This window comes from Saccopteryx leptura, chromosome 3 (assembly GCF_036850995.1).
Source record: "Saccopteryx leptura isolate mSacLep1 chromosome 3, mSacLep1_pri_phased_curated, whole genome shotgun sequence".
Classification (NCBI taxonomy): Eukaryota; Metazoa; Chordata; class Mammalia; order Chiroptera; family Emballonuridae; genus Saccopteryx; species Saccopteryx leptura.
In genome coordinates this window covers 211998339-212020123 of record NC_089505.1, presented here as the reverse complement: position 1 = coordinate 212020123, position 21785 = coordinate 211998339, and the positions used below count along the sequence as shown (strand labels likewise).

The 21785-nt window shown below is 48.1% G+C and overlaps 3 protein-coding genes across 8 annotated transcripts in view; 2 read left to right on the top strand and 1 right to left on the bottom strand.

Annotated features, from left to right (window-relative positions):
- The first annotated feature begins 6180 nt into the window (after positions 1-6180).
- Positions 6181-9059, top strand: APH1A (aph-1 homolog A, gamma-secretase subunit). Its single transcript, XM_066377382.1, has 7 exons — positions 6181-6518; positions 7070-7240; positions 7414-7487; positions 7722-7844; positions 7998-8125; positions 8536-8659; positions 8987-9059. The coding sequence occupies exons 1-7, from the start codon at positions 6406-6408 to the stop codon at positions 9049-9051; spliced, it is 798 nt and encodes a 265-aa protein (XP_066233479.1). The 5' UTR covers positions 6181-6405; the 3' UTR covers positions 9052-9059.
- A 253-nt stretch (positions 9060-9312) lies between these two features.
- On the bottom strand, positions 9313-17451 carry CA14 (carbonic anhydrase 14). 6 transcript variants are annotated; one of them, XM_066377376.1, is made up of 11 exons: positions 16629-17437; positions 14670-14690; positions 13127-13306; positions 12634-12776; positions 12300-12395; positions 12041-12107; positions 11343-11500; positions 11137-11257; positions 10869-10886; positions 10676-10760; positions 9313-10553 (listed from the first exon to the last, which is right to left on the bottom strand). In XM_066377376.1, the coding sequence occupies exons 1-11, from the start codon at positions 16681-16683 to the stop codon at positions 10490-10492; spliced, it is 1008 nt and encodes a 335-aa protein (XP_066233473.1). In that variant the 5' UTR covers positions 16684-17437; the 3' UTR covers positions 9313-10489. The 6 variants fall into 6 exon arrangements, with proteins under 6 accessions (XP_066233473.1, XP_066233477.1, XP_066233472.1 ...); XM_066377380.1 differs by having other exon boundaries at positions 10869-10889; positions 13127-13187; positions 16629-17398; XM_066377375.1 differs by having other exon boundaries at positions 10869-10889; positions 16629-17395.
- The window catches only part of ANP32E (acidic nuclear phosphoprotein 32 family member E), a 76431-nt gene continuing 68011 nt past the window's right edge, over positions 13366-21785 (top strand). Inside the window, exon 1 of the mRNA XM_066377384.1 lies at positions 13366-13512. The gene's annotated coding sequence lies outside the window, so the exon portion shown is untranslated. The remainder of the gene's footprint in view (positions 13513-21785) is intronic.

The window sequence follows — 21785 nt, the reverse complement described above, 5'->3', positions numbered from 1 at the left end:
GGAAGGGTAGAGAAGCAGATGGGTGCTTCTCCTGTGTGCCCTGACCGGGAATCGAACCCGGGACTTCCACACACCAGGCTGATGCTCTACCACTGCTCAGTGGCCAAGGCCTTGACTTAATGGCTTTAAATATTATATCCTAACTTATTTCTATATATCTTCCATATTTTTCTATATTTCTATATATTTAATTACTATAACATTATATTACTGTAACACTTCCTCTACTTTCCTTTTCCTGTCCTCACAAAAAGCTCACCATCTCTCTCACTGTCCCTAACTTACTGTCACCATCTAGAGTTGCTCTTCTCTCTGAAGCTTAATCACAATCTCTTTCTTTACAGTTGACATGTTCTGAGAAGGGATGAGCATTTTCTTTTTTTAATTTTTTTATTTTTTATTATTATTATTTTTTTACAGAGACAGAGAGGGAGTCAGAGTGAGGGATAGACAGAGACAGACAGACAGGAATGGAGAGATGAGAAGCATCAATCATTAGTTTTTCATTGCGCATTGCGACACCTTAGTTGTTCATTGATTGCTTTCTCATATGTGCCTTGACCGCAGTCCTTCAGCAGACTGAGTAACCCCTTGCTTGAGCCAGCGACCTTGGGTCCAAGCTGGTGAGCTTTGCTCAAACCAGATGAGCTCATGCTCAAGCTGGCGACCTCCGGGTCTCGAACCTGAGTCTTCTGCATCCCAGTCCAACGCTCTATCCACTGAGCCACCGCCTGGTCAGGCGGGATGAGCATTTTCTAGACTGAAAATAGTCCCTCTATTCTGTCGGTCTTGGTTGGACTGTGAAGTATGGGAGCATGTCAGCATCATTGTCTGACTCTTGAAGCACTTGCTACATTGCTTTTGAGAAAAATCTCTCAGCGAAGGCCAGTTATTTTCTCTCTGGTAAATACTGACTTCACCTCACTTCTTTTTCAACTCTTTGGATATAGGGTGGGAGAAGGGAGAAAGCAGATAGTCTCTTTCCCTGCTATAGGAGTAATAGCTTTTCCACTTTGGTGTGTTCTCTTCATTCCAGCCTACAGGGGCAGAGTTCATCTTATCCTTTTCTCTGCATTTATATTTTTGGAAACTTTTTGTTACATACATGCTAGGCAAAATATGCTAGACCCAGTCTGATAGGCAATTCAGAGTTCACAGACCAGAGAATAAGAAAAGAATACGGTGATTTTTTAAAAAGGGATAAGTATCTTTTAACATCTACTATGAGCCAGGCACTATGCAAATCTCTGTGGAACCACCCATGAACAAGATAGATTTGGCGGCTGCTCTCCTCCCTCAGGAGATGTGGTAACAGCTCAAAGGAAACAGCAGAAGAGTTTTCTTATCCTTATTCCTTCTCCTGACTTTGCTGCTGGGGGCAGCAAGACACATTAGAGTCTTGAGCACTGACCAGGATGCTCCCACTTTTCCAACCTTATTGGGAGAGGATTCGCTTGGTGATTTTCCGTGTAAAACTATACAATCTATTCTTTAGCTTCTTTCCAGAATTTTCAGGGGAAAAAATGTAATATATTTCTGGGGATATGTATGCATTAAAACATAAATTGCTGGCCTGACCTGTGGTGGCACAGTGGATAAAGCGTCGACCTAGAATGCCGAGGTCGCCGGTTCGAAACCCTGCACTTGTCTGGTCAAGGCACATATGGGAGTTGATGTTTCCTGCTCCTCCCTTATTTCTCTCTTTATTTCTCTCTCTCTCTCTCACTCTTAATCTCTCTCCTCTCTAAAATGAATAAATAAGTAAATAAGCATACCACAATATTTAAAAATTGCTTTCAGGAAGGAAAGGAAGCCTGGTTCTTTTTGAACAATTGCTATAGTTTTTCGGTACATTGATTACTCTGTCAAAAACAATATTCCAGATTCCCTTACTTTCCCATCCAGTTACTTTTGTCTAAACATCCTCCATATGGACTAACCCCACCCCCATCCAAATGATGCTCCTCTCCTACTCTAACTTTCTTTCACTCTAATAATATGTAACCCCTGCCCTACCCCACACCATATCTGCACAAAAGATACTACCGAGGTTCATTTCAGGAAATAAATACATCATAAAAGGAACGGATAGACTGGAGGTGGGGGGAGTCATTTTTCTTCAACCCCATCTCTCTAATTGCTTTTTACAAATTTAACTCTGAATCTCCCCTAATCTCCTTCTAATATTGCTCTCTAAACTCCTCTTCCTTCTAATTCTCTTATCATTGCAGATGAAGGCTTCATTAGCGATATACTGTATTGCAAATTTCCTGTACCAGCCTGTTCAAATATCTCCCCTTTTTAAGTCTAACCTTTGTGATAAGGTCCCAAAGAACTGTAAAACTTAGTTTTGGCAACGTCATTTTACAGAGGAAAGGTCAAGCTTCTTGCCCCCTCCTTTCTGTGGAGAATGGAGGGAGAAGAATGCAGGAGCTTCCTGGCTTACAAGAACAACTGGGTCATCTAGTCCAGTGTTTTTCAACCACTGTGCTGCAGCACACTAGTGTGCCGTGAGACATGGTCAGGTGTGCTGTGGGGAAATTAAACATGGGTTCCCAAACTACGGCCCGCTTACGTACAAACAATGAGAAACGGGCAACTTTTTTGAGAAAAACCACAAAGGTAAACGAGAGAGCCCTCAAAGCTAGCTACCTAGCTTTTGTTGCTGAACTCGTAGCTAAATCAAAAAAGTCCAACACTGTGGCAGAAACATTAATACGGCCAGCTTCTAAAGCCATTGTAAATGAGATGCTTGGCCCTACCATGGCCAAAGAGATAGCTAAAATGCCTCTCTCAGATAACACAATTGCCAGACATATTGATGACATGTCTGCGGACATTGAAACTGTTGTTTTGGAAAAGGTGCGCATCAGTAAGAAATTTGCCTTGCAACTTGATGTGTCGACGGATATTAGTGGACATTGTCAGCTCTTGGCCAACGTGCGTTTTGTGGATGGAGAAGCCATTAGAGAAAACTTCCTATTTTGCAAGGCACTGCCAGAAAAATCAACAGGAGAGGAAATATTTCGGGTCATGTCGGAATATCTTGATAAAAGCGGGCTTACATGGGAAAACTGCACAAGTGTCTGCACTGATGGAGCTGCAGCCATGGTCAGGCGCATCAAAGGCTTTGTAAGTAGGGTCAAAGAAAAACCCAGATGTTATTGTTACGCACTGTTTTTTGCACCGTGAGGCCCTCGTTGCAAAGACCTTACCAGCAGATCTAGCTCCTGTGTTGGATGATGTTGTGAGCATAGTGAACTTTGTGAAGACGCGACCTTTGAGATGTCGCTTATTTGCGTCTTTGTGTAAAGAAATGGGAGCGGAACATAAAATCTTATTGCTCCACACGGAGGTCCAGTGGCTGTCATGCAGCAAAGTGCTGGCATGTGTGTATGAGTTGCGAGAGGAACTTAAAGTATTTCTGACAAACTAGAGGTCCGATTACTCAAAGCTGCTTGCAAGTGATGAGTGGTATGCAAAGCTGGCATACCTGGCTGATATATTTCATTATCTGAATGAACTGAACACACGGATGCAAAGCCGAAATGAAAACCTGCTTACAAGCACTGATAAAATGAACGGATTCCATTTAAAGGTGCAGCTCTGGCAACAACATGTGCAGCGTGGCAACCTTGAGATGTTCTTGCTCATTGAGAAACAGCATGATGGAAACACTGCTGCAATGTGCGAGGTGATTGGCAGACATTTGAAAACTCTTGAGAAGACGTTGTCATTTTATTTCTCTTCAGCCTTCACAGAATGCCTTGACTGGGTTAGGGACCCATACAGCTCAGTATCCGTTGCTGGAAAGGACATGACTTTAAAGGAGCAAGAGGAACTCATTGAACTGAAACAAGATCATGGTTTAAAGCTAAAGTTTGCTGATCTTCCTTTGGACAGTTTTTGGTTATCTGTTGCCAAGGAGTTCCCCATTCTGGCCAACAAAACTATTTTGACATTGCTCCCGTTTTCAACCACATATCTATGTGAGCTGAGCTTCTCAAGCTTGACTGCGATAAAAACTAAAAACAGAGAGAGACTGAGAACTGTTGAGGAAGAGCTTCGTGTGTGTCTTTCTACCATTCCTGCCAGGATATCCCTTTTGTGTTCATCAAAACAGGCCCAGGTTGTGAGTATAAATACATTTAGAAACTATATTATTAACTATATGTATAATATGTACTGTGTTATTTTATTTTACAGAGGCAGAGATAGACAGGGACAGACAGACAGGAATGGAGAGAGATGAGAAGCATCAATCATTAGTTTCTCGTTGTGTGTTGCGACTTCTTAGTTGTTCATTGATTGCTTTCTCATATGTGCCTTGACCACAGGCCTTCAGCAGACTGAGTAACCCCTTGCTGGAGCCAGCGACCTTGGGTCCAAGCCGGTGAGCTTTTTGCTCAAACCAGATGAGCCCGCGCTCAAGCTGGCGAGCTTGGGGTCTTGAACCTGGATCCTTCCGCATCCCAGTCCGAAGCTCTATCTACTGCGCCACCACCTGGTCAGGCTAATATGTACTGTGTTAGAGTGTCATTTTGTGTCATTTTGGTAGGTGGTTGCCCCAGAATTTTATAAATGTAAAAAATGTGCCGCGGCTCAAAAAAGGTTGAAAATCACTGATCTAGTCATAGTTTAAGGACTGAGGCCACTACTTACTAGACAACAAAGAGGATAAAACTTATCTGTAATCTTCTTCTTCCCCTTCAATAAGATCCTTTAGGAGACAATGTTTACATATCCTACACTGATTCCTGCTCTTCCTCCCCTCCTGGAGCCCTGAGAGTGACATATACCTCTAGACAAAGGGATCATGAGACCACTCCCCTTGCCTGAAAAACCTGCATTCTGTAACATTTTATATGCTTTCTAATAATCATCCCTTTTGAAGTTCTTTATATATATAAAATTTGTAAACTAAAGCTAGCCACAATACTTTTAGCAAAGGTAACTTCCTATTTCCTTATCCTAAGCTAAAACTTTTCACTGTTGTGGCAACAACCTTAGAAAATTTAGGAATGTCTTTAATATGTAAAACAACATTTATCTCTATTGTGTTGATATGTAAAACGACATTTTATCAATATTGTGTTACCTTGTAAGTTTTGATATGTAGAATTTTTTTTTTTTTTTGTATTTTTCCGAAGTTGGAAACGCCTGACCGGGATCAACCCGGCATGCCCACCAGGGGGCGATGCTCTGCCCCTCTGGGGCGTCGCTCTGCCACAATCAGAGCCATTCTAGCACCTGAGGCAGAGGCCACAGAGCCATCTTCAGCGCCTAGGCAAACTTTGCTCCAATGGAGCCTCGCTGCAGGAAGGGAAGAGAGAGACAGAGAGGAAGGAGAGGGGGAGGGGTGGAGAAGCAGATGGGCGCTTCTCCTGTGTGCCCTGGCCGGGAATCGAACCCGGGACTCCTGCATGCCAGGCCAACGCTCTACCACTGAGCCAACTGGCCAGGGCCTAGAAATGTTTTTTTTAATAATCCTATAGATAAATGTTATAAGCTTGTTAGTGATTAACTATTGTATCATGCTCCCCTTCCTTTTCCCCCCAACCTGTATGTGATCAAGTCTATATAAGTAGCCTCAGAGCTATATTCGAGGCTGCACAATTTGGGTTAGCTATACACCGGTGCAAGTCATATGTAGCTGGCTTATTAATAAATCTCCTCCTAAAATTTCTTCTGTATCCTGCCTTGGTGTCTCTACATAACCTGCGGAATTAAGGTAATATACTTTATAACACCTTCATCTGTTAGGCAGTAGTTCTAACACATTTCCTCTCATTCAAGTAAGAACAATACCTGTCTCTGTCTCCCTGTAAACTCTATCCTGTGCTTTCTTCGTATTTGTCTCTTAGGTTCCAACAGGATTTTCCCCTCTCTGCAGCTCTTCAAGTGCAAGTAGGCTTGCTTCCAGCCTTCCCAAAAAATAACGAAAGGAAATCGCGCCAATGGTCCAACGGAACTCATGAACTCGAGTCCCACCCTGATCCAGTCCCAGCCAATTCCCTTTTACTGGCTGGAGCCACACCCAACATCCAGATTGAGGTTTTGAAGGACAGAGGACTACAACTCCCAGCAGGCCGTGCATGCCCGCCCCTAGCCCCGCCCCTAGCCCCGCCCCCTCCTATTCTCCATTGGCCGAGTAGGGGATTCGATGGGAGGTGGCCGCCCGGCTGCGGCCCCGGGTTTGTCCCCTCCTCGGCTTCCGTAGAGGAAGTCGCGCGGCCCTGTATTGGGGTTTCAGTGCCCCCCCTTCCCCTTCCCCGGGGTCTGGGGGTGACATTGCACCGCGCCCCTTACGGGGTCGCGTCGCCAACCCACGCGGACTCTCTAGCTGTCGTGCTCCTTCCATTCGCCTCTCGGCCAGGCCTCCACCCCGCCCCCAACTGCCAAGCAATGGGGGCCGCAGTGTTTTTCGGATGCACTTTTGTCGCTTTCGGCCCGGCCTTTGCGCTTTTCTTGATCACTGTAGCCGGGGACCCGCTTCGTGTCATCATTTTGGTTGCAGGGTGAGTAGGGGTCGGGGAGACTCAGGAGGGCGCCACAGAGAGATCCGGAAAGGGCTGGAGGGACTTGGGCAAGCCTGGGAGCCGGACTTGGGGGAGACAAGTCGTAGGTGAAGACTGGAAAGGGTCAATTCAGGGGTTTGGGTGATTTCCTCTTTTCCGTAGTGGGTTTCCGCTTCTAGGGATTGCACAGATTCCTCCTATACTTCTTCCGGCGACGTCAGAGGAGGCCCAAGGCCAAGACTCGGAGGGAGCTGTGGTGACTTTGGGCGGCCCTAAGGGAAGATCTAGGAATGCATACCTTGTCCTTCTGTGCTCCTATACTCTGACTCTCATTGCTCTGACGACTCTTTAATCATTTTATATCCCATCCCCTGCGTCTAGATCCCTATAGACTCCTTTGGTGGAAACACCTATCTTATCTGCGCCCAGTCTCCCAGTCCATTCAGAAGTCTAACTTCCACTTTTCATGCTGCATCCTTGCTTGGTTTCCCTCTCTGATTTCTCTGATTGCCTCTACCCTTGCCTACCTAATTGCCCCTATTTTTCCTCAGGGCATTTTTCTGGCTGGTCTCTCTGCTCTTGGCTTCTGTGGTCTGGTTCATTTTGGTCCATGTGACTGACCCGTCAGATGCCCGGCTCCAGTATGGCCTCCTGATTTTTGGTGCTGCGGTCTCCGTCCTTCTACAGGAGGTGTTCCGCTTTGCCTACTACAAGTTGCTTAAGTAAGAAGATGGATGGTATTGAGGGGAGAAGGGCAGAGCGTTGCACTTGGAGAAGGGGCAACCCCTGGGTGGTGGTTTGGAAAAGAGGCACTAGGGGTGGCTATAAGAGGGAAAGGAGCATTTCTACCTTCCCTCATGTTTCCCCTACCCCACTCCACCCCACCTCACCCCAGGAAGGCAGATGAGGGGTTAGCATCGCTGAGTGAGGACGGAAGATCACCCATCTCCATCCGCCAGATGGCCTATGGTGAGCCAAGGGGGAGGGACTGGAGGAGGGTGTTGGACAGCCCCTCTCCCAGGGAAGTCTCTAAACATCCACACGTTCTAAGCGACTACTTGTTTTCCTTCATACCTGACTTCCAAGGAGAGGTGGTCTGGAGGGAGAGTAGGTGTGGGGGAATTGTGACCGTGAATGGGGAGGGGTCACTGGTAATCAGGCTCTAGTGAACTCTGACATTGATGAGACCCTCCCTCCCTCCAGTTTCTGGTCTTTCCTTCGGTATCATCAGTGGTGTCTTCTCTGTTATCAATATTTTGGCTGATGCACTTGGGCCAGGTGTAGTTGGGATCCATGGAGATTCACCCTATTACTTCCTGACTTCAGGTAAGATCCACTTTCTATTTTGCCTGTCAGTCGCCATCCATCCCTGGCCCTGATCTTATTTATTGGCCCTCCCTGGAGACTTCTGTGGCTCAATATCTCTGGAGGCTGCGAGAAGGTGAGGGATGTATCTCCTCCCCATCTCCCTCCCTACAGCTTTTCTGACAGCAGCCATCATTCTGCTCCATACCTTTTGGGGAGTTGTGTTCTTTGATGCCTGTGAGAGGAGACGGTACTGGACTTTGGGCCTGGTGGTTGGGAGTCACCTACTGACATCAGGACTGGTAAGTCAGGAACAGAAGCCTGAGTCAGAAAAGAATTTAATGCTGAGTTGGATGGAGGGGAACTATATCTTTACCTCTTAATATTTTAAAACCTATCTTGGGAGAAGGCAGAAAGGTGAGTCTTGAGAGGTCTTTCACCTCATCATGAACTGTGTCTCCTTCTCTGGGATCGCTCTGGGGAGAGTGTGAATGGACTGGCCAAACTGTGATGCAGCTGGCCTGCGGCGAGCAGGTGGCAGAAACCTCTGAGGAAGCTGAAAATCATAAGTCCCTTTTTAAGCACAAGATGTTGGTGCTCTGAAGGGAAGGACTGGGGAATTTGAGTGAGATATTTGGGGGAGGTTTGGGTCAAAGTAACAAAGAGGACATGCGGACGGAGACTCTAACCTCTTTTCTACTGCTATCCCCAGACATTCCTGAACCCTTGGTACGAGGCCAGCCTGCTGCCCATCTATGCAGTCACTATTTCCATGGGGCTCTGGGCCTTCATTACAGCTGGAGGGTCCCTCCGAAGTATCCAGCGCAGCCTCTCGTGTAAGGACTGACTACCTGGACTGATCACCTGACAGATCCCACCTGTCTGCCCACTGCCCATGACTGAGCCCAGCCCCGGCCCATTGTTCACTATCCTGTCTCCTCCTCGTCGGCCTATCCCACCACCTTCAGGGTTTTGCTTTGTCCACTGGTGACCTTTAGGCTTTACCAGGAGCAGCCTAGGTTCAGTTCAGCCAGTCAGTGACTGGTGGGTTTGAATCTGCACTTATCCCCACCATCTGGGAGCCCCCTTGTTACCCAGGACTTCCCGTGTGTCAGTGCTCTGCTCTCACCCTTCCCAAGACTCACCTCCCTTCCCCTCTGCAGGCCGACGGCAGGAGGACAGTCAGGTGATGGTGTATTCTGCCCTGCGCATCCCACCCGAGGATTGAGGGACCCTGGGGGGGACGCCTGTGCCTGGGGTGCTCCCCTGATCTCCTCGCCTTGTATTTCTCCATCTCCAGTTCTGGACAGTGCAGGTTGTCAAGAAAAGGGGCCTAGGTTAGCCATTGCCATGAAGATGAAATTAATGGAGGCTCAAGGGTAGATGAGCTCTGAGTTTCCCTGTACCCCCTCCCCAGACTGGACGTCTTAGTCTTTTTCTCAGGTCTGAGGCGAACAATTTTTAGTGTGATAAAGACCTCAAACTGCCATTTTCTTTTCTTTCTTTTTTTTTTTTTGGAGAAAGGGGAGGGAGGAGGTATGTTGGACTTTTCCTAACCTCCTTGGACTATATTTTCCCTCCTCAAATTGCTCCTTATGGCTAGGCTCTTATCTATCTCTCTTTCCTCACGGTCCCAGGCCTTGGGGGAAAGGAAGGAAGTGCATGTTTGGGAACTGGCATTACTGGAACTAATGTTTTAACCTCCTTGACTACTAGCACCCTCCTCTCCCCAAGATGAAAAGGAGGGTACTGTGGTGAGCTGGCCCACTCTAGAGCTGCAGTGCCCCGGGAGGAGTCAGCCTGCCATGACATCACAGGGAAGGAGCGCAGATTTTTTTCTAGTTTTTAATTGGGAGTGTGTGTGGGGGGTGGGAAGGTTTTCTATAAACTGTATCATTTTCTGCTGAGGATGGTGTGTCATGTCCTTTTAATCAAGGTAATTGTGATTTTGACTAATAAAAAGGACTTTATAATTGTGGGGGAATGTGCCTTTTAAGGAAGGGGATAACATATTACTTGAGATTTCTGTCTTCTCCTGTCTCTTGTCCAAACTTTCTTCCTAACTCAGCACCTCTGATCCCGTCCTATCCTAGGTTTGTTGCAAGGGCAAAAATCTGAGCTGGGGGTTTAACATGTTAGAAACTTTGGGCTAAAAGCATTTTCCCGGATCTCCCCTGCAGGATTGGGATAAAAGGAGTTACCTATGCTTCTTTTTCCCTGTCCTTTGCCAGCCTCTGCCACTTGAAGGATTAAAGAATGCTCCCCCTCTCAAAGCCAGAGGTGAGTGAGAAACTTTAATTTCCAATATATTGAGCAAACATATAACCCCCAAATCAACACCCTTTTTCCTAAGGGGATATGTTGCCCATAGCTAGGAAAAGGGACATAAAAGAGAGGAGGTGGGGGACTTTGGGGTACATTCCCAACCTCCCCTGCAACTAAACGCAGTTTGCTCTCTGCATTATCAATATAGGGGGTCCTGATCTATATGTTTTGAGAGACTGACAACAGCTCTTCTTTGAATGAGGGCCTGTCCGTGGCTGTCTGGAGGAAGGAGAGGTGTCTGCCTGCTACGTCTATAGTATTTCTGGCCATTCCCTGTACTCAATTCTAGAAGCTCCCTGACATGTGTGATGGCAGGGCATCCATCATGCCCAAGAGGGAGACTATGCCTCAGTGACTTGTGCTGAGGTGAAGACCACACTCTTCCGGTTACCCGACATCTTCTTCCTGGAAGGGGGAATGGTTCATGGGCATGACTAGGGTCCTCAGTGAGAAAGCTGAGAAGTGGAATAGGAGAATGCTCTTCAGTAGAAAAGAAAGGACTAGAAGGATGGGAAGTGGGACCTCACCGAATCTTCCTAGCAATGAAATAAACAGCCAGCAGAAGGCAGAGGCAGCCAGCCAAGATTCCTACTCCTAGGCTCAGCATTTCACCTGGGAGAGAGAAAGAGGGGAGGTGTCAGCCGAGGACTAACAGGTATTGAGCCCTTCCCTTGCTGCTGAGGAGCTCCCCACCCCCATACCTGGGTGGGGCTGTCTTACCTGTGGTGTACAAGGATTCTGCTGTAAGGGAAGAACATTTGGGTCAGTGGGACTGGGATTTCAGATCCCCATCCCAGCTGGGAGCAGCACAAGGGCCTCTACACATGGTGAGGTCCCCTGGTCACTCAGGGTTGGGGACTGGTTCCCAGTCCAAGCTAGTCCTAGAAACCCTTACCCTCAGTCTTCTTTTCCTTCCCTGGGGCTCCCTAGTTCCTACCACTGAGACGCCCCAGTTTCCCATCTCCTTTTCCAAGCCTTGTACAGTCACCTTGGATGAAAGAAGCAAAGACCATCCGTTGATTGAGAGGCTGTGGGGCTCGGTAGTTCTGTACCAGGAGTGTAGAGGGTTCCTTCTCTGTAGAGAACAGTGTCTCCTGAAGCTTTTCCAGCTGGAAAAGGGGGGAAGTGTCACTTAGTGGGGAAGTGTCTGGGGTTGCAACTATGTCTCTGCTGCCTCACCTTTCCACCACTCACCTGATCCATTGAAATCTGGGCCCTTCGGCTGAAGACTGTCCAGAGAACACTCTGGTAGCAGGGGGGCGTGGTGAGTGAGCCATTGTAGTGGAAGTAATGTGCCAGCACTGGGGGGAGCAGCTCTCTCACGTTGAAGGGGGGCACTGAGGTGTACTGATCTGGAGAGAACACACTAAGGATCATCTTCCTCTCACTGCACCCTAGCTTACCTGGACAGGGCTCCCAGAAGCAAAACTCCTGGCCCCTCATCCAGGCCTCTTAGTTTTTTTGTTGTTGTTGTTTGTTTTTTTATTCAGTGAGAGGAGGAGAGGCGTCCCGCATGAGCCCTGACCATGATCCACCCGGCAAGCCCACTAGGGGGTGATACCCTGACCATCTAGGGCCCTTGCTCTGTTGCTCAGCAACCGAGCTTTTCTTAACACCTGAGGCAGAGGCCATGGAGCCATCCGCAGCACCCAGGCCAACTTGCTCCAATTGAGCCTTGGCTGTGGGAGGGGAAGAGAGGGAAATGTGAGAGGGGGAAGGGTGGAGAAGCAGCAGATGGTCGCTTCTCCTGTGTGCCCTGACTGAGAATTGAACCTGGGACTTCCACACACTGGGCGATGCTCTACCACAGCCAACTGGCCAGGGCCTTTTTTTTTTCAAGTTTCCCTGAAGTCTAATCTCACTTTGTCCTAAAATAGATTCTTAGGGCTCACCTTTATACCTGATTTCATGCAAATGACTCAGAATGTGTTCATAAGCTGGATTCTTAGTCTCACCCACCTGGCAGGGGAGGAAAGGGAGAGAGGTTGGTATGAGTTGATGTTTGGAGTAAGACATTCGGGTAGAGAGTAAATGGTCAGAGGGATTGCTGACTTGCCCTGGGAGGGAGACCAACACCAAACCTGGGCAGAGGAGGACTGAAGGATGCAGAGGGAATGAAGAGAGACCTGGGAAGAAATGGGGACCACTGACCTCAATGAGGATGCCCAAGACAGCCAGGCCCTGAGGCCTCTGGGCAGCCTCACTCAAGCTGTTATAGGAATCTGAATCATAATGTACGATGTGGAGCTAAGGGGAGAGGAAATTGGATCATTTACTGTTTCTCCATCATCCCCTCCCAAAAGCTTTGACCCCAGCTGCCACCACCACCACCACCACCACCACCACCACCACCTTCAGCATGCCCTAAATCCCACAAGGGTTGGCGTTTTTTTTGAAGTATGACTTGTTCTAGTTGTAGATCCTCTATCCCTGGCACTGACCATGCCTATCCCTGTGCCCTAGTCCAAGTTTCAATCCCTGGTACCTCTGCAGCTGTGGCTTGACTGTTGATCTGGTGCTCTGACCCCCTCGGGGATCCTTTCTGACCCCAGTGGAGGTGGAGCTGGGCAGCTACATATTTCTGGGGAAGCCCCTCCAGATACATGGTGGGGGGTAGAGAGAGCTGCACTGTGAAGAAAAGAGCAAGCTAGGTTGGTGGAGGAATGTGGAGACATCCCCACCCTTGGGTTGCCACCAGTCCTTGGGAGACTGCCAGGCTTTTCTGTTTTCCTCCACCAATAGCACCCAGTTCTTCCCATTAGCCACTGCTTTTCTAGCACATCTTTCTCAGTGAAGATCAAGGTGATGCTGATCCACCCACAGAGCTTGATCATAGACATTCAGCTACAGGAGCCTCAGTCCTATTCTCACATCTCTAAATCTATAGCGGAAGCCTGCTCAGAATGTGGAAGTGGGCAGTGCTTCTCCCTGACTTGCATGGTTGGAACGAACTTTCACCTTGGAGCTGAGCTTTTTACCTGTGTGGCCATTATTGTGCAGCTCCAAAGGCTTGGTGCCAGGCTGCTCATATCCGTGGGGCTGCAGAGGGGGCAACTCTGGGTCAAAAATCACACTGTCTGTTTGGATATTGATGGGGGATTGGGCATTGCTTCCACACTCAGGGTAAGAGGCTGACCAATGGTGTTGACCATGTGGACCTGTGGGGGGAGGTTACCACAGACATTTGTCCTGCCCTCTGGCCCCAGCAACCCTTCAGCAATCCTCCACCAAGCTACATATCTGTGTGGCAGTAGGAATGTACTTCTTTTCACCCCAGATGAAGCACCCAGTTGTACATGGCTGGGTGAGGTAGCAGCCCTGCTGGACCAATGTTGGAGTTCCCTCCACCTACCTGGAGATAGCGGTGAGTCCCCAGCTTTTCTGGTAAATGGGGGATAGTGGCTTTTACTTACCTGTAGTTTGAGGACAAGAGAGCTGAATGAGAGGAAGGGGACTAGATAGAAAGCCTGCATGCCCAGCGAGGGGGATCAGAGTAAGATCAGGGGAACCGGGAAAATAAAATGATCCTAGAGAGGCAGTGTCTCTGTGGGGCCCCCTATTAAGTGGCCTTGGTATTTGGATCTGCTGACTTTATCTCATTTGCTTTTTGCTCTCATCCTGGACCTTGTATTGACTCTGGAATTCAGTTATTTGTTTTTTTTTTTTTTTTTTTTTTTTTTTTTTTTTTTTTTTTTTTTCATTTCTGAAGCTGGAAATGGGGAGAGACAGTCAGACAGACTCCCGCATGCGCCCAACCGGGATCCACCCGGCACGCCCACCAGGGGCGATGCTCTGCCCATCCTGGGCGTCGCCATATTGCGACCAGAGCCACTCTAGCGCCTGAGGCAGAGGCCAAGGAGCCATCCCCAGCGCCCGGGCCATCTTTGCTCCAATGGAGCCTTGGCTGCGGGAGGGGAAGAGAGAGACAGAGAGGAAAGCGCGGCGGAGGGGTGGAGAAGCAAATGGGCGCTTCTCCTGTGTGCCCTGGCCGGGAATCGAACCCGGGTCCTCCGCACGCTAGGCCGACGCTCTACCGCTGAGCCAACCGGCCAGGGCTGGAATTCAGTTATTAATTAGAAGTTCAAAGGAGTTGAATTCCACCTCTACCAGGATCACAAACTATCCTCCCAGCCTCTTGCTCAACCTGACCTTGACCTCAAGTTCTGTCCCAATTCCAGATGCAGGTTGGGGGTAGAATCAATTAGGATAGAAAGAGCTAGGAGGTGAATCAGCAGCTAAGCTCATGGTTCATCTTCCCCATCCAAGTTTGATTTCCACTCCAACTCCCTCATCCCACAAACTGAGGACATAACCAGCTTTTCTGCTGAATCAGGAGGTGTGGGATTTGATGGTTAGAACAGAGTCTAGGCGTCACATATGCAAAACCTAGGGCAGGGGAGGTGAGGAAGGGAAGAAGCTAGGGCAAGAATCTAAAGGAAACCATATGACATAAATCTTCCTGCCAGGTGAAGAGGTCCCAGTGTGAAAGGGGTGTAGGTAGGCCTTGGGTTCAGCTCTCACCCTCATATGTCCAGTGTTGACCTGCAAGGCAGAGTAGTTCCAGTTAAAATCAGTGCAGCCTGGGGCAGGGCCCTCCCCAGGCACTCTGTGTGCCGCTCCACCTCTCTGCCCACTCTCTCCTTTCTCTGCGCCAGCACTTCCCCTAGGAAGCCCTGAAACTGGACACCTCGGTGGAAAGGTGGGGTGGGGTGGGGGAGCCTATTTAAAATCACCAGCCAGGCTGTGCTTGTGCTTGCTGCATAAATGGGGAGGAGAAATAAAGAGATAAAGCCTGGGCACTAAAATTAACCTAGACCCAAATGTGCAGTCTGCTCAATCTTTACTTTTCTCCAGCCTGTGCCAAGCCAAACTGACACTTAGAAGATTGGGGTGAGGTGAGGTTGCAGCAGGGGGTTTGAAGGAAAGGGATGAAAAAGGGAGGGGAAGGAAGCTCAGAGTGTGGGTGCTGTTACTGAGGGAAGAAGGGCGATAATTCCTTTGCTCTGAAGCATTGCAGGAACCAAGGCACTGAGCTGGCAATGAACCTATCACTTCCTCCTCCTGGTCCCAGTAACCCTATAGGAGGAAACTTGCCCCATCCCCAGGAACCTGCTCCCTAGATTCCTCACAGATGGCTGGAGAAGGTGGGAGTTGGGTCCACTCTATGTTGAGGGTGCTGGGTGGGCACAGGCAGCCTGGCTGGCAGGGACAGGATGAAAGTGAAGCATTGTGTGTGGAAAAGAGAGCTGCCAGCCGGGTCACATGGCAGGCTCTCCTGCAGTCCTGTCGGGCTGCAAGGCGGGGGGTCTGCCGGTCTAGCCCTCACCCAGGGCCAAACTGCTGCAAGGGGAATAAGGGAGGCCTTGCAGATTTTCTCTGCATGACTCAAACTGCTAGAAATGGAGAAAAATCCTAAATTCCTTCCTCTCTTATTCCTTTAAATCCCTCAGATTTGTAAGATATCCTGATCTCAATCTGGGGCTCTTCCACTAACCCAGCCCTTGGTTCAGACAACACTGGGAAGCAACCTAAGGGGGGGCTGGAGGCAGCCTCTCCATCAGCTCAGTATACATCCCAACAGCTCTAATCCCTGGTTCTGTCCCTGGATAGCCTTACCCTTCTCCTCCACCAAATGTACTAATTCTACATCTCTTCCTGGGGACTCTTGCCCTATTTTTTCCTTGTTCCTCATATGCACTTTGCAACTCTCCATTTGGCTTCCTCATTATCCTCTCTGCATTCCACTTCTGCTCTCCAGACAACACCCTTCACCCTGTCTTCCAGCAAGTCTTGATCACGCACCTACTGTGTGCTGGATACTGTGCAAGGCACAGGAAACGCAAAAATTAGGTGTCAGGGACTTGAGGACACTTAGCCTATACTCCTAAGAGTTCCTCTTCATCTCCTGGGAGCTCCTGAACAGTTTTTGTAAACTGTAAAGGGCCCAACAATGTTGACTAATATTACCACTGCTTTCAGGGTAAACTGGGAAATCAGTCAGTCCATAGACTCAAAGGGGACTTTGGCCATGATGTGCACAGTCAGGGATCAGGGTCTGAGTTAGGCCGGTGACGCAGAGTCCTCGCCTCTCCACCATCAGCCCTTGATTCTCTCACTTTAGGGCTCTTCTGCTCCCTAATTGGAGGAGTTAGTAAGTTAAGAAGGCCAAGAGGGCTGCCTGGGACTAGGGTAGTGGGGGAAAGAGCTCTGGAGAGAATGTAGCCTGTCCAGAGATTCCCTAGTGTGTGTACACATTCTGCTCCGGGGCTAGCTCTCCCCCATCCTCACTAACAGCAGGGCTGGAAAGGCAAAGGAAAGAAGCAAAGTGGTCTCTCCACCCTTGTGCCCCTGCCCCAATCCCTTAGTCTATTTTTCTAGTCCCTAGGCTTTCTTTTACATTCCTTTTCCCTGGGGTTAAGCTTACATAACAACATGTGGATGTCAGCACAGACAGACACACAGACATTCAGATGTACCTACCCCCGAACACAGCCAGGATCCAAATCACTTCTAGCAGGATCTGGAAAAACATCATGGTATCCTCAGGAGGAGCACAAGGTCCTGGGAGTTTGGAGACTAGAGGACAAGGGCAGAAAGAGAGAATCCTGAAGTTGAATGTATTTATCTCTTTTTCTCTTTCTGTCTCTATCTCCGCGGGCTTCCAGGCAGTTGGCTTTCAGTAGAGCACCGTGGGTTTCGGGGTCCCCAGGACAAATCTCAATGTCTTTTCTCTTTGCCCTCTCTTTTATCTCCCTCTATAGTCTTCACTCCACTTGCTGGCCAGCGACTTCACAATTGCCTCCTGCTTTTAAGGTGGCTCTGGATAGTGTACGTGGGGAGCAGGGGCTGCCTGGGTTGCTGGCCAACTGCTCCTTAAATAGCCGATTAGGCATGCAGGATGGCCCTGCTTAGAGCCCCAGTGCTCTGCTCCGAGCTCCTGCGGTGTTCACTGGAGCCTGGCCCTGGCTCAGGAGCCCAGCTAGGGTGAGCTCTTCCTCTGCTTTTCATACTGACTCTGTTCAGACGGGTGTCCCCTGGAGGGGGAGGAGGCAGGGGGACCCTGTGTTCTCATTCCCCGATGGCCCCTCTGAGGAGCAACTCCCTCAGTGGAATGAGGAAGATTGTGGGAGGACCTGTTCCCAATCTCCTGCAGAATTCGACCTGCTTTGGAATAGGAAGAGCCCAGTTAGGAGACAGGTAACAAGCAGTTGGGAGACTCAGGGTAGGAAGTTAAGGACTAAAACCTGGGTTGTGGAAAATAAGGAGGAGCGAGGTGAAGAGAACTTGTCTGGAGCCCCTGTCACCACCCCTTCCCACGGTGAGCCCCGGGTCCACGTGCCTGTGTGGCCTGGGCGGGAGGGTGGTTTTGTTTGTTGTATAAAGCCCATTTGTGTGCCCAGAGGGGGAGGGGCTGCAGCAGCACCATGGAGAGACAGCGGCTCCAACTGCCAGACTGCCTCCCCAGGGAGTCCAGATCTAGGGCGGCTTTTGTCACTGAAAAGGACACTAACCCCTAGCCTGGGCAGGCCAGGGCAGGAGGAGAGATGGGGAGACCTTAGAAACAATCTTTAAAAAAGGCGGGTTCCAACCTGACCAGGAGGTGGCGCAGTGGATAGAGCGTCGGACTGGGATGTGGAGAACCCAGGATCGAGACCCCGAGGTTGCCAGCTTGAGCGTGGGCTCATTTGCTTTGAGCAAAGCTCACCAGCTTGGACCCAAGGTCGCTGGCTAGAGCAAGGGGTTACTCGGTCTTCTGAAGGCCCATGGTCAAGGTACATATGAGAAAGCAATCAATGAACAACTAAGGTGTCACAACGAAAAACTAATGATTGATGCTTCTCATCTCTCCTAATGATTGATGCTTCTCATCTCTCTCCGTTCCTGTCTGTTCCTGTCTATCCCTCTCTCTGACTCTCTTTCTGCCTCAGTTAAATAAAAAGGGGGGGGGGGCTCCAAAGAAGGAGAGGGGAGGGAGCAGAGAGAGACCATGTGATCCAGTTGGGAAGAGGGACCCAGGGTCTCCCCTCCTGCTCAACACTTGTTGGGCAGGACCTGTAGGACTGAGTGAAACCAGCCACCTGGGAGCTGGGCGAGCTGACTGTGTCAAGAATGTGGGCTGCTGCTTGCTTCCCCATGGAACTGGAAATCCCGATTGGAATGTACATTCTAAATCCCTCATTAAAGAACTTGAAACCCACAGGTAATTTCAAACCAGACATTGAAATCTCTTCTCTATATACTTGACTAGCCCGGAGGATGCTCCCATTTTAACTCCCTCTGTCTGCCTTCCTTGCTCCTCCTAGCTAGTAGTATATAGCCAAAACAAAGTAAAGCCAAATGAACAGAGTAGGGATTGCCAACGCCTGCAGAGGCAGGAGCCACCATGCCTTTCTGTGATTAATCTGCAAAGCAAAGTTATTTTGCAGATGTCATTTTCTTCTCAATTTTCACCTTCTGAATTATCTTTCCCGTACAGGAAAGTTTTGTTTTCAACCCTTCTAAGAATAATAAATGGCAAAGTGTAAATTAGACTTCCTGGGAATGAGAATGGTATCACAGAGTAATGGGGAGGGAAGGGGCGGGGGGGGGACGACCAAGCAATCACAGACTTCTTGTGCATGGTACAAAAGAAGGGGCCTGAACAGAATGACCTCAGAGTTCTCTGGGAGTGCCTGAGGCTGCCATTCAATGTCCCAAGGCAGAGAGTGTGTCTTGTTAGGTCTATGAATTTTCTAGTTTAAAAGAGTTTTAATTTCAAATGTTTTGTGTGATTCCTTCTGGGAGATGTTTCACTGCTGGTGGGCTTTGGGATTTTTGTCTACACAATTGAACATTGTTTCGCAAAGATGTCTTAGCCCCAACTCAGCACTTTCTCACTTCTGAATGAGCAGCCTCTCCAGGCCCTCATGCTTCCCAAGAGGACAAAAGCCCTGGTTTCTAGGAGAGGGAAGGGAGGCAAAACACTGTCCTCTAGACACTTGCCTTTATTTTGACCTTTGTCTCTACTGTGGATATTTCTGATGTCACCATGCTGATTTGGGGTAGGCATGAAGGCCTTATATGTTTAAAACCAACCAACCAACCAACCAACCATCCAACACTCCCTGTCCCCCTCCGTATTCCCTTAATTGCTACTCAGACTCTGACCCCTTTGTTTTAATTCCTACTTCTCCCTCTCCAGCCGTACCTCACTGCAAGTTTGGCTAAAACCTGTGAAAACCAAGGCACTCCTCTGCCTTCTGGCGCCACCTCCTGTCCTTCCATAGGTAGTGAAGTGGGAACAGGTCTTTACCAAAAATGTCCAAGTGGAGTGACTTTTGCTTTGTTTTATCTTAAAAGGTCCTTTAAAAAGAAAGGATATTTAACCCTGACCAGGCAGTGGCACAGTGGATAGAGCGTCAGACTGGGATTCAGAGGACCCAGGTTTGAAACCCCGAGGTCGCCAGCTTGAGCGCAAGGTCACAGACTGGAGCACGGGATCATAGAAATGACCCCAAGCTGGCTGGCTTGAGTAAGAGGTGACTTGCTCTGCTGTGCCCCCCCCCCCCCCAAGGCATGTATGAGAAAGCAATCAATGAACAACTAAGGTGTTACAAGGAAGAATTGATGCTTCTCATCTCTCTCCCTTCTTGTCTGTCCCTATCTATACCTCTATCTCTTTCTTTCTCTCTCTCTTTGTCTTTCTTTCTCTCTCTCTCTCACACACACACACGAATATTTTAACTCACTAAATATTCTGAGTTTGTGTGGGGTGTATATGAGAGTACAATGAGGAAGAGGGGCAGAGCGGAAGAAAAGAACATGGTCAATGCAGGAGCTTACTCAAGCAGCACAGGTGGTAACTAATGGCTGAGAAGACAGAATCAATGAGGAGATAGAATTAGATGGAATTTGATTTCCTAAAAGTGCAAGTGACTTTTTCATGAAGTAATGTAGATAGACCCAGAGATAGACTAAACTGTTAGATAATTACATTCATTATCACATGCTTGTCAATGACACATTGGTACTGAAGCCCCATAAGTAAACACAAAATCTTCCAAAAATTAAAGTCAAAGTAATATGGAGGAGGACTGGTGAGAACTTTTTGGCTCACTTCCTCAGTTTTTCAGTTCACATCGCAGGACAGATGCACTGAGAATCTTGTAGACAGAAGACAGGTAAGAATTTGTGGTCTGAAATGTTGCAACTTTAATTAAAATGGAGTAATTTTGTGTCATGCATTGATTCCATGTCCTGAGTACTGCCTAGTACATAAATATTTGCTGATTGAATGAATGAATCTAATCATTGGGACATTTATTTATCTTCTTTCCACTTTTTGTATTACACAGAATTTTAGACCAGAAGAGTCTTTGGACATCATTACAACTCCCTTGTTTACCTTGTAAAGACTAAATTGTGAGGGATTTAGGGATTTTCCTGTGGTTTGTCATAGAGTTGCTAAGCTGAATCAGCCACTGAACTTTCTCCTCCTGCACCACTCCTTTTCAAACATCAGTGTGCATCAGAATCTTCTGGAAAGCTTATTAAAGTACAGATTTCTGGGCTTTGCCCCTCCAGTTTCTGATTCCATAGGTCTGGGGTATGTCTAGAAATTTGAATCTCTTAACAGGTCACAAATTGATGCTGAGGCCACTGGTCTGAGGAACCACATGAGAACGAATTCCCTGGGGAAGCAGAGGTAGTAAGGGATTTGCCATTCCTTGAAGGGATTCCAGCCATCTAGAATATTTCTTTGCAGCCAGTTTTGTCCAGGTTAGCAGCAATACCTTCATTAATTACAGACATGCATGGTGTACTTTAGGCACCATGCTGGACCCTAGAAATAAAAAGTTAATAAGACATAATCCCTGCCTGATCAGGTGGTGGTGCAGTGAATAGAGTGTCGGACTGAGATGCAGAGGTCCCAGGTTTGAAACCTCGAGGTCGCCAGCTTGAGCGCGGGCTCATCTGGCTTGAACAAAAGCTCACCAGCTTGGACCCAAGGTTGCTGGCTTGAGCAAGGGATTACTCGGTCTGCTGAAGGCCCGCGGTCAAGGCACATATGAGAAAGCAATCAATGAACAACTAAGGTGTCACAACGGAAAAACTGATAATTGATGCTTCTCATCTCTCTCTGTTCCAGTGTGTCTGTCCCTATCTATTCCTCTCTCTGACTCTCTCTCTGTCCCTGAAAAAAAAAAAAAAAAAAAAAAAAAAGACATAATCTTTGCCTTGAAGAACTTCACAGTCTCTTATGGAATTCAGATACCTTACCCAATTACTGGAATGCAATGGTGAGAAGTTCTAAATAGCAGTAGAACAAAGTATTTATGGGAACCAAGGCAGGTAGACACTTAGCAGTGAGGTTTTCTTTACCTAATGTCAACAATCTTTCCACAGGATGGGACTATAACCAGATTCCATAGTTACATGTAAGAACATAGCAATTGTCACTCCAAGGAAGGCAGACTCATGCCTCACTGCCTCTGAGATTATGTCAAAGCAGAATTCTCCTTAATATATATATATAGTTAGTAAACTGCTTCCTCTGTAAGGAGGAAGGAAAAAGGATATCATGGTGTTCTAGAATTGTAATTATTTGTTCTGTCCCCTCTGGTGGCCGCCTCATTTTGCCTGCCTTCTTCTTTTTCT